The sequence below is a fragment of the Enhydra lutris genome, unplaced genomic scaffold, assembly GCF_002288905.1.
Source record: "Enhydra lutris kenyoni isolate GAN:26980312 unplaced genomic scaffold, ASM228890v2 scaffoldscaffold4, whole genome shotgun sequence".
In the NCBI taxonomy this organism is placed as follows: domain Eukaryota; kingdom Metazoa; phylum Chordata; class Mammalia; order Carnivora; family Mustelidae; genus Enhydra; species Enhydra lutris.
In genome coordinates, this window is record NW_019154088.1 from 47,448,247 (window position 1) to 47,460,902 (window position 12,656).

A 12,656-nucleotide genomic window follows, 5' to 3' on the forward strand; every position below is an offset into this window, starting at 1 on the left:
GCTTCGGGCTCTCTGCTCTCTAGGGGAGCCTGCTTCCTCCTCTCTCTCTGCCTGCCTCTCTGCCTGCTTGTGATCTCTCTGTCAAATAAATAAATAAAATCTTTAAAAAAAAAAAAAAAAAAGAGACTCTGACACCCAGCGGATCACCACACCACAAGCACAGGGAAATGTGAGGGCTGATATTTGCAGGCCGCCAGAGCCAAGAGCTGCGGCCTTAGAAAGGGTCACAAGTTCCAGCACACTATTAGAGGGTCTTGCTGTGTGGAATGGACAAGATGTGATACTCTCCAGCTCCACCATTACTGCTAATAATATCTGTAAAATTCTTACCTAATAAACAGTTAGGACAGTCATGTCCCTTAAAGTGTTCTTTGTCTGTTAAAATGAGTTGTCTGCAGATTGTTCCATGAATGCACTGGCAAAATTATGAAAGTTGAAGTACAATAATGTTTGAAGACTATTAAGTGATGGTGTATTTTGTTTCTGATAAACACTTTTGTCTTTGCTTTATCTTATTAGGGAGTTTATATGCCAGTGTTTAAAATGCTGTTTGGTATAAGAGGTATACAATAAATTCTGTAAAAGTGGAATGCAGAAGCTAGCCATGTCATTTGTTGGTGCATGTAATGAAACCTACTCTTTAGATGTAATGCTCTGCTGGTTTAGTCTCAAATGGCTGTTTTTAGAGGTCTGTTAAGAACAAGCTTTTAAATTGGATTTTGCTTGGAAATGTGAAGAACATCCTAATCTTTTACCATGATCACATGCAGAATAATAAAGCTAACCAGGGCCTACATTTTGAGGTTGAATCCACCATTCTACTTATATAATGGCTGCTTCTAAAAGAATGCCACCATTTTTAGGAGAATTGAATAAAGCTGTTGTAAGAGGGTTCTCTTACAAACGAAAATAAATCCTGCTTAACCTAAAAACAACAACAAAAAAAATTACCTCCCTTGGAACTGTCCAGAAAACGGAGTTTGAAAATAGCTGTCTTTTTTTTTTTTTTTTTTAAAGATTTTATTTATTTGACAGAGAGAAATCACAAGTAAGCAGAGAGGCAGGCAGAGAGAGAGGAGGAAGCAGGCTCCCTGCTGAGCAGAAAGCCCGATGTGGGGCTCGAACCCAGGACCTGGGATCATGACCCGAGCCGAAGGCAGCGGCTTAACCCACTGAGCCACCCAGGCGCCCCTGAAAATAGCTGTCTTAGGGGTGCCTGGCTGGCTAAGTTGGAAAAGCAGGCAACTCTTGATCCTGAGGTTGTGAGTTCAAGTCCCATGTTAGGCATAGAGCTTACTTAAAATAATAATTTTAAAAAAAGAAAGAAAGAAAGAAAGAAAACAGCTGCCTAAAACACACCATAAAGACTCAAGAAATCAGGCAAAAATATTAAACATTTGGGATTCTGGGCCAATGAAGATAAGTACTTAGGAAGACAGAAAGAACATTATAAGAGCACTGCCCTCTAATGTTATTAAGATAATGATCATAATAACTAATAACTATTATTTACTAAGTGCTTTCCCTGTACTAGGAATGCTAATTCTCACAACTATAAGAGGCTGATACCATTTCTGTTTAACAGCAAAGAAGCACAGATTAAATAACTTGCCTGAAGTTACACCGCTATAACTGTTCCTTTGTAGAGAGGTAAATAAGAACTACAACAAGAGTATATGGTTCTATAATAAGGATATATAATCTGCCCTATGGAAGCCTGCAGGGAACCTGGGCAGGGGGGTTTTGGGGTGTAAGGATTTCCAAGGAAGAATCAGATACAACACTTAGAACACAAAAAGAACCAGACTGAAGCTAACATTTCTTTGGGTAAGGACATAGATCAGCTGACACACTGTGTTATTAGCCAGCATGTGCTCCATTTTATACATTCTGTACTTGTAGCTTAGCTCATCAGAGCAGCACTTCTCTCCTCTTTTCCTGAACAACGCTGCTGTTGCTCTTAAGAGCATCTCTGGGAGTCTTCTTGTCCTGCTCCTTTTATCTGGCAGAAAGCCAACACATAGGGGACACACAGTGGCAAGACTAGTCATTGATGAATGATCAAAATAAAACTTTCCTCTCTTACAGAGATTTAGTTAGTACATTCCCTTGACTTCCCCTTCTAAGCAAATATAATACTGACTAACTGCAATTACAAATATGTCTATACTTAATTTACTTCTCTTACAAACACCAATTATCTTCTCAGTGTCCCCTCCAGCCCAAGTGTTCAAAGTGTAATCCAAAGTGTAAAAAACAATACGCAATATTGTTTTTCTAAGGATCTCTCTTGAGCTCAAACTAAAGTTAACTATTTAACAGGAAATGTTTAAACTACAAAATTCTTTGTGTTACCTCTTCAGCACTTAAAGCAACTTCAGGGTTTTTCTCTGCATGATTACATATAGGCATTCCCCAACAGAACACCTCCTATTGACATGAGCATTATAACTTGAAATTTCAGGTAAAATAAACCATGAATTTCCTAAGGGCCAACATCTTATACACCACCCCTACTTTATCCTCATGTCTAGATTTGTGCCTTGTACATACTAAGTACTCAATAAGGCTAGAAACTTTATTTTTTAACTTTTTTTTTTTTTAAGATTTATTTATTTATTTGATAGAGAGAGAGAGAACACAAGCAGGGGGAGTGGGAGATGGAGAAGCAGCCTTCCTGCTGAGCAGGGAGCCTGACATGGGACTCAATCCCAGGACCCTGGGATCATGACCTGAGCTGAAAGCAGATGCTTAATGACTGAGCCACCCAGGCGCCCCAACTTCTAATTTTTTTTTTTTTTTAAGCAGGCACTATACCCAGTGTGGAGCCCCATGTGGGGCCAGAACCCATGATCCTAAGATCAAGACCTGAGCTGATATCAAAAGTTGGACACTTAACTGATTAAGCCACCCAGGTGCTCCTTAACTGCTAATTCTTTAAAATTTTATTTTAATAGCTAAAAGAACAAGCTAGTGTATTTAATATTTATGAATTCAGCTACATTGAGCAGTTTAGTGCTATCTGTAGCCATGTATTTTGCTATATTTACAGCTAAATTTAATGGGAATGTAAACTCTAAACCCTTAAATATGTCTAGAAACAAAAGGCATTCCTTCATCTGAAGAGGCTGTCTTTACTACTTTACTGTTCTGTGGCAGGCATCATCCTGTGAGCTGGAAAAGAGCTATGAAAGGCTACAATTGACATCTTTGACCAGTTCCAAACAGGACAATTAAGTATTTTATAAAACTCACCATGGGAGCTACTGTTAATCTAAAAATAGAAGTTCACATGAACATATTGTATGGGGAAAGTAAACTACTCCACCTTAATTTCCAAACATGAAGGAGGGATATTTTTGTTACTAATCCTCACCCTAAATGGACTGACAGGAGAACATGGTTTTTCTATGCCCAGTTTCTGAATTTTGTTGAGAACTTGACTTGGGGATTAGAACTTTCTGAGCCTTTGTATATATTTTCTGAGGGCTTGAATAACACAAGCATTCTGTAATGGGAGTTGTGGAGTCCTATACATATTCAATCAAGTATTTTAATTGTGTTATTCAAATCTTCTAATGTTTTACCTGCTTGATCTATCTTCTATCAACAGATGGGTCTTAAAATCACCACAACTTGTGGATTGGTTGATTTCTGATTGCAGTTATGTCCACTTTTGTTCTCTCTATTTCATATCTCTGTTATTATATGCAACAAGTTTATATTGACCTTCTTTATCACTAATAATTTTTGCCTTAAAGTGTATTTTATCTAAAATGACTAGTACTCATCTTTCTTCTTCTTTTTTTTCCTTTCTAAGATTTTATTTATTGGGACACTTGGGTGGCTCAGTTGGTTAAATATCTGCCTTTGGCTCAGGTCATGATCCTAGGGTCCGGGGATTAACCCTCATCTGGGTCCTTGCTCAGTGGGGAGCCTGCTTCTCCCTCTGCCTGCTGCTCCTCCTGCTTGTACTCTCTCTCTCTCTCTCTCTGACAAATAAATCTGTTTTTTAAAAAAAGACTTCCTGAGATCATGACCTGATCCAAAACCAAGAGCTGGACACTCAATCACTTGAGCCACCCAGGTGTCCCTACTAATCTTTCTTCTAATAAGCAATCTGCCTAGCACATAGATGAAATTTTTTAATCCAACATGACAATTTCTGTTTTAACTACTAAGCATACTTACATTTATTGTAATCACTGATGATTTCTGCCATATTATTTTATGCTATTTAACCTGATTTTTCTGGCATTCACAACCACATGTATTTCAAGGGATTTTTATATTTTCTCTGGACTCTTGAGTATTTTGCAGTGCAAGGGTTGTCAAATTCTCTAGACTCGTTGTTCTCAACCAAGGGAGATTTTGCCCCCTAGAGGACGTTTGGCAATGTCTGGAGACATTTTTGGTTGTAACTACTGCTGGCATTTAGTAGGTAAAGTCCAGAGACACTGCTAAACATTCCATAATGAACTGGACAATCTCCCACAACAAAGAATTATTTGGACCAAAATTTCAATAGTGCCAAGACTGGGAAGCCTTGATCTAGATCACCTTAATTGTAGGAATGTTTGGCTTTCACCTTTGCCTTTCACAATGACATATATAGTCTTTAACTATCACTCACCATGAAAACATCTTGCCTGAAAATTTACTCTAAAATTCCCCCAAATAATTCATTTTTTAAAAATGAAATGAGGGGATCCTGGCATACGTGTCTTCATCTTTTCCACTCTTAAAGTACTAATAGATAAAAACTGTTAGATTACCATGTCAAAATTAATCACAGAAAAAATGAAAGGACTTCAGAGCTAAAATTAAGAACCTGAGAAATTGTCACTTAACAATGAGAAATTTATATACCTAGGGGAGCCTGAGTGACTCATTCAGTTAAGTGTCTGTCTTTGGCTCAGGTCATGGTCTCAGGGTGCTGGGATCGAGCCCCGTGTCAGGCTCCCTGCTTGGCAGGGAGCCTGCTTCTCCCTCTCCCTCTGCCTCCACCCCCTGCTTGTGCTCTCTCTCTGTCTCGCTCTCAAATAAAATTTTGTTTTAAAGTAGAAATTTATATACCTAGTACATGTATTTGACAGAGTATAACTTTACATTCTAATCCAATGTTCATCAGTAAATTATTGCCCCAAAAGTTCTGGCTAAGCAGTAGGAAGTCAAGCTGGATGCCCTTCAGTGGCAATTTAAGAATACACTCTTAACCTAAATATCCTACTGAAAGTGTAGCTTCAGTTCTTTTGACTATCTAAAACTGCTTAATATGCTCTGCCTCAAAATTAATGATAGAGCACTTACGGTTTTACTGCATTGAGCTGCAAGACAAGCAGGACTTGAGCTTCAAAATGTGGGAAAGTCAACTGATCTTTTATTATTATTATTTAATATTGCAGGCATATAACAAGGTACAGAGAATAACATAATAAACACCTATTTTTTTTCTTTCTTTCTCTTCTTCTTTTTTACCAAACAGCTTAAGAAATAAAGCTCATAGATATGACAGAAGCCACCTATGGAACTCTGATCCCATCCCCTTCTCTCCCCAGAGGTAACCACTCTCTCGAATTAGATGCTTATTACTTCCATGCTTGTTACTATTTTCACATAATATATATAATCCATAAACTATATATGGTATTGTTCAAACTGATATAAATGATATCAAACATATTTTCTATAAATTCCTTTTTGCTACTGATAATTTCCTTCTTTTAATAGCTACAGGAATCAAGAGAAGGAGTGTTTGGAATCGCTGAATGTGTCCAGCTTCTCTGTCTCCAAAGAGAAATCCTCTGATTAGGTTGAATTTGTCCCTAAATGTACCTGTCTACAGAGCTGTGTGCCCTTTTCTACTACATGCTAATGAATCTGGAAAATGAAATTCACATTCTTACATCCAGATACAGGAATACTCACCAAAACCCAATTCTACAACATAAAATCCACTGGTTTAAAGAGTTTTCCCCAGGCATCTATGAAAGGGTGGTAATGGTATATGGGTATAGTATAGAATGTATAGTATAGAATGGTATATGGGTATAGAATATGGGTAGTGAATTCACTGCAACTGTTCATATACAGAATTCACTACGTCCACCTATTGTGGGCCTTTTTGTTTTTGTTTTTTAATTTTATTTATTTATTTGAGAGACAGAGAGAGAGTTAAGAAAATGAGTGGGAGGAGGGGCAGATGGAAAAGCAGACTCACTGCTGAGCAGAAAGCACAATATAGGACTTGATCCCAGGACCCTGTGATCGTGACCTGAGCTGAAGGCAGATGTTTAACCAATTGAGCTACCCAGACACCCCCACCTATTGTGTTTTTTAAGGAATATTAATTGCAGTAAAAGATACCAGATTTGACCACTCTATTTTCAGATATAAAACAGAAGACTGCTAAAGCAGATCACTGAAAACACACAAGCCTTTATTTATAGGTGAGTGAAAGAAAAGAAAGTCTAGATATTTTTATCCCTTTAATTTCAGGAGGTGAGTAGAAGGAGTGAGAGAGATAAGAGTAAAAACATTAGCTGGGTTTTAATAGTTCTTCTAAGGATTCAAAGAGGCTGGTCTGAGACTGATACCTTAAGAGTCAGATTTAGACCATGACGCTCAACTCCCCTAGGGGAGACAGCTGACATGATTACTGCTCTCTTTCCAGGCAAGTTCAGCAGCTGTTACTGAGAAGAAAGACACTCAGTGCCCTAGAGATTCATGGAGGGATGGATTCACGGATGGAGAGTACCTCAAAGTACATTGCTGATTAGGCCTAACAGTAGCTTGGTCAGGGAAAATGGTGAACACCCTAAAATATTACCAAACAGAAAAAGAAAATACGCTTGGGTGATATTTAGGACAATGTACAGCTTAAGTCCAGAAAGCCTTTTATCCTTGAGAAAAAAAGTTATCCTTCCTTCTTGAGTTATTCTTCCTTGGCCACATACCCCTGCAGTACTAGGACTCAGACTGGCTATTACCACACTACTTCCCACTTCTGGCCTGCAACTACAATTCCTGAGTGGAGCAGGATCCAAGAAAGAACAAAAGAGGGAGAAAGGAAGAGGTCACGTATAGAAGTATGTCTAAAAGGTTGTAAAAAGCAATCAAAATGTAATGTTTTCTGTGTTTCTTACCTAGTTAACATGGTGATCAGTGATCTTATACAGAATTAAAACCAAAAGGCTTTGCAATGACAAGAGTGAGTAGCCAGGGAGATTAAAAAATTTAAGGCAAGATGTTTTTATCATGAGTGACAGCTAGACATGAAGGTTAAGGTGGCATCACAATACAGCTGTGGTAGACAGTTCAGTATAATGCTGTAAGGTGGTCAGAAAACTGTAAACGCACGTAGCTCAGGCACTAAGGGCCAGGATGCAGCACGGCCAGATGCCTGCACTGCAACAACTCAACAGCTTGCTGGAAAAGAGAGGGCACACGAAGATTCAGTGGGCACGCCGACTCTGCAAGTGTGCTTATGAATCACCAAGTCAGAACCACCTCCCAAGGTCATGACCACATTTGCAATCCTCACAGCTTTTCCTTACCTCAGTATATCACTGGTAGTAATTTCAGGGATAAACTTTTGAAGGTGCTTCACTGTTGCACTGAGAAAACAGGCTTTATACATTTCATTGACTCCATAGGAAAAATTCTGGAACACCAATTTAATCAAGCCACTGAAAGAAAAAAAATTTTATGAGAGAAAGGAATTCTTTATTACTATGAAACATCTTTACAACTATGAGATTTGGGGAGGTGGCATCACAAAAATATAGGCAAAATCAGAAAAAAAAAAACATGTATTAAAAGTAAATCAACTTCTGGTCAATATAAGAAGGAAACTTCATCAAAGGAATACCTTCCAAACTTAAATTCCTAGGAATGGTTTCAAACTGGAATTCTATAAAATCTGCCAACATCAAGGTTTTCTAATACAAATGTTACACGCTTTCAAAATCACACCTAAAAGGCATTAACAGTTCTTTAAGTCAGAGTCATAAAGCAAATGGAGTACCTACTTTTCTTTAGTCAGCTAGAGGTAAGATACTCCACGTCCTCAAGCAGGACTCTACAGAGCCTGTGTGTACATATATGTGTTTTCATAAGCACACATGCTAGGAAGCCCCATCCTAAAATCTCTGTTTCAGAATCAGCGAAGGGTGAAACTCAAGAATAGCTTAACAAGCTTCCTAATGATTTTGATGTGAAAACCTCTAGAGTGCAACACTCTTAAAAGGACCAAAAAAATACCTCACTGAGTTATTTCTTACAATAATAAAGAATCTGCCATCTAGGTCAACACAATTTATTGTTAGTTTTCCACGAAAGGAAACAACTTTATCAGCAATTTCTCCAGTGGTTTTCAAAATAATGGTGACTGACTTGAAATGATCTTATCAAAGTAAGCCACCTACTGATTTTGAAAGAAACTTTTTTTTTTTCAAACTCAACTAGAAGATTAGCCAAACAAGATTTGGATTGTCAGATATGTGTTTGTCTCTTGGTCTTGTTCTTTCTGACCAAGACACTACCCTGACTCATGAGAATTTTCTTTTTTCTTTCTGTTTCTCTTTTTTTAAAGATCTTATTTATTTGACAGACAGATGGAGAGCCAGAGATCACAAGCAGAGGGAATGGCAGAGGGAAAGGAAGAAGCAGGCTCATCCCTGAGCAGGGAACCTGACAAGGCTCGATCCTAGATCCCTGAGATCATGGGATCATGGGATCATGATCTGATCTGAAGGCAGATGCTTAACCATTTGAGCCACCCAGGTGCCCCAGAATTTTCATGAAGTAGTTAAAACCTTATGTTTATTCCACAAAGCTCTTAATCTGGATTAATAAAAAAATCAATATACCAATCACAAATATGAGGATTTACACAATGGAATATCAAGAAAGATAAATTTTCCCACATTAAAAATATAAGCATATAAAATATTTTTTTGTCATGTAAATAAAGTTACCTCTTGATAATTTCATCCATAACATCTCTGGCACTGAAGTCAAAGGGTTTATAGCCTTCTCGTTTAAAGGCAAGAACCGCATTGGGCCCTAGCCAAATACTGCCGTCCATCCTAGGTGTGAAGTGAACCCCTAGGAAAGGAAACCGGCTATCTGGGACCTATGGATTTAATATGTCAAAGAGTTATCATTTCATATTACATTCTATTATACATGGAAGCACTAATCTGATAATATAAAACACTTTCTCCTGATGTATTTTAGTTGCGTTACTTTTGATCTGTTACTCAGATATTCCTTCCTATATTTACATGCTTCTACCTAGAAATGCCACACAGGAAATAGTGATACTATTGACATCAATATACACTGTCCCATGTGTTCCTCTTTCTGGATTAAAAAAAGAGAGAGAGAGAACTGTCCTAGTTCAGGTTATTCCCCGCTCCCCAGCCCCTCAGCCACAATCTATGTGGCTGGCAGGTAAAATCAGAGCTACCAGTAAAAAAAACACTCATTTCTAGTATAGGCTTTTTGAAAGTGGAAATGCATTAGATTGAAGCAGATGAAATGTATGTTTTGGCACCATCAAAAAACATTAAATAGGTCAATAGCAGCAATTTCATCTGGTTCAACTTAGTAGTTTCAGAGAGAAGAATGAATTCTTCATGTAAATGGCTCTGGCTATACCATGAAACTACAGTGGCCACATCCCCTTTTCTGCACCTATCAATATTGAATTGAGAAAGTCAGCTGGGTATCTGGGCATGCTGTAAGGGAAAGTTCTCTTATGAGTGCTCCTTCCACCAGAGAGGGGGAAGAATTGGGTTCTTTCTTGATAGTCCCTCCCATAGTACACTCTGCTTTCTAGACATGCACTTGTAGGCACTTAATTACAATTTTATAACCATGATTTCAGAATAAAGAGTTAGGGATTTAATGACAAGAGAAATAGGTGAAATGCTTTTCCAAAAAGCACTTCAAGACAACCCTTAACTTCTGACCCAAGTAAAAGTTTTTGTTTCATTCCCTTTTTGCCCACAACCATCTGGGGAAGGGTGAGGAGGCAGAAGCATCATTACCTACCGGATAAATATTTCCTTTTACAAGATAGCATTTTTCTGGCTTCAAGAGCAGGTAATCTCCCCGGAATGGTACAATTTGAGGGTTAGGATTACAGCCACTCAATTCTGAAATACGGTCCGAGTAAAGTCCTGCACATGTCACAACGTACTGACACTGAACTTCCTCTCCCTAGTGCAAAAGAAAATAAAGAGTAGGAAGTAGAGAGGAGAATATGTCAAGGGGGGAAAAGAGATGATAGGAAAGATAGGGTATAAAAATGGCCTTTTTTCTTTTTATTTCTTTTAAAAGAGGGAATTAAGTACAAGTATCAGCAAAATAAGTTCTTCAGCATTTAGATAGCAGCTAGAAACTTATGGTACTAGCACGTAAGAGGTATCACCTTGAATTTTTTATTTAGAGGTAAAATCATTGAGCTTGTGAGGATACTTTAAGTTAGACAAACAGACACCCCTATTTTACTAAGACCTACCATGAAACTTAACTATTTGTTGTAAAAAGAAGCAAACTCCACTAAAATGGATGGCTCCCACCAATATGGCCTTGTCTGTCTTTCAGATTTCTCATCTTATCTATGAGTAACTACCCTCTCACTCTCAGATTGCTTCACACTCAATAATCTTGCTCAATTCCAACCCACCAACGAATTTCTCCTTCCTGATCAATATATACTTTGTAAATTGAGGCTAGTTTTGAAATCTCATCCTTTCAATACACATTTACTGAGAACACACACTATAGTTAAGGAGATTACTAATCTTAGGTTGCTATAATTTCCCATAAATTTTATTTAGTGATCATCTGCATATTTTTTGCTCTACCCTGCCAGCATAAGCCAATTTGTCACCCTATTTCTTAAATGATTTCATTTAACCCCATTCCCTACCACATTTTAATTCCCACCTCTTTAATTCTTATAGAGTAAACAATTAGCACCTCCCTGCTCTAGGTAATTTCTTGTCCCTAGACTTCTTTCTCAGAAAACCTGTTTCTGGAGCCTCAGAGTTACCTGTCTTGACAGTTTTTCCTTCCAGCTCTTACTGATTCAGACTTATTCTATCTTTACATCACATTTTGCCTAGCTAGCTACAAAGGTAAGCCTCTTTTCAAGTTCTACAACTCACACTTCTGAAAAAGTCAGATGAAACTTTTTCATAGTGAATTCAAATTAGCTAGGCTAAACCATGACAGTTTAGGACCCTTGAAGTCAAAAGCGATATATCAACAGAAACAAAAAAATGCTTCCTTTTAAATAGGTTAATATCTTTCCTGTTCATCTAGAGGTATACCGGAAGTACAAGAAATATTTTTATGTGATATAAATCTACTAGTTCCTACTTGAAAGGTCAGCAGTTCTTTTGTTCTTGGAACATAAAACGTAAATAAGACTTATGATAAATGCAAAGATAAGAGAATTTGTAGAATGCAACAACCTACAAGTTCTCTTTTAAAAATCAGGGAACAGGGTGCCTGGGTGGCTCAGCTGGTTAAGCGACTGACTGCCTTCAGCTCAGGGAATGATCCCAGAGTCCTGGGATCGAGTCCCGCATCAGGCTCCCTGCTCCATGGGGAGTCTGTTTCTCCCTCTGACCTTCTCCCCTCTCATGCTTTCTCTCACTGTCTCTCTCTCAAATAAAAAAATAAAATAAAATAAAATCTTAAAAAAAAAAAATCAGGGAACAATTCCAAACAAAGAAATGACTAAAAACTTTCATAGGTCCCTGAAATAATTTTACGCTAAACATGAAATAAGAATTAAAATCAGTAATACTTTAATTTCACATCCCAAATCAAAATTTAGGTAAACACTGAATGATACATTTGTTCAAACAAAAATTTCTTTAAAAAAATAAACTATGCATTTCTACAGCTATTTCAGAAGTGAAACAGACTTTTTACCCATATATAAAATATAAATCTTTAGTTAGCAAATCCTCCCCCCCAAGATTGATTGATTGATTTAAGAAATCCAGGAGATGGAGGGGCAGAGGGAAAGGGAAGAGGGAGAATCTTAAGCAGGCTCCATGCCCAGCACAGGGCCTATGCAGGGCTTGATCTCACAACCCTGAGATCATGACCTGAGCTAAAATCAAGAGTCAGACACTTAACCGACTGAGCCACCAAGGCACCCCCCAAAATTTATTCCTTTTTTTTTTTTTTTAATATTTATTTATTTGACACAGAGAGAGACAGATCACAAGTAGGCAGAGAGGCAGAAGGGGAGTGGAAAGCAGGCTCCCTTTCTGAGCAGAGAGCCTGATGCGGGGCTTGATCCCAGGACCCTGAGATCATGACCTGAGCCGAAGGCAGAGGCTTAACCCACTGAGCCACCCAGGCGCCCCCCAAAATTTATTCTTAATTTAACCTCTTTTAACCTCTCACAGAAGCATAGACATTCAACTTAGTAAGTTGACTCAAATTTTTAATTATATAAAAAATTTTTGGGTGCCTGGGTGACTCAATCAGTTAAGTGCCTACCTTCTGCTCAGGTCATGATCTCGGGGTCCTGGAATCAAGTCCCACATCGGGCTCCCTGGTCAGCAGGGGGGTCTGCTTCTCCCCTTGCCTCCACTTCTTCCTGCTCATGATCTCTCTCTCTT

General features: G+C 38.2%; 1 protein-coding gene across 1 annotated transcript in view; it reads right to left on the reverse strand.

The window, feature by feature from the left end:
• Positions 1 to 12,656, reverse strand: part of LOC111140398 (L-2-hydroxyglutarate dehydrogenase) — a 43,998-nt gene that overhangs the window by 3,790 nt on the left and 27,552 nt on the right. The window contains exons 7-9 of the mRNA XM_022492664.1: positions 10,060 to 10,227; positions 8,979 to 9,136; positions 7,557 to 7,688 (exon numbers count right to left, since the gene is read on the reverse strand). Of these exons, the coding sequence (XP_022348372.1) occupies positions 7,557 to 7,688; positions 8,979 to 9,136; positions 10,060 to 10,227 (458 nt within the window). The remainder of the gene's footprint in view (positions 1 to 7,556; positions 7,689 to 8,978; positions 9,137 to 10,059; positions 10,228 to 12,656) is intronic.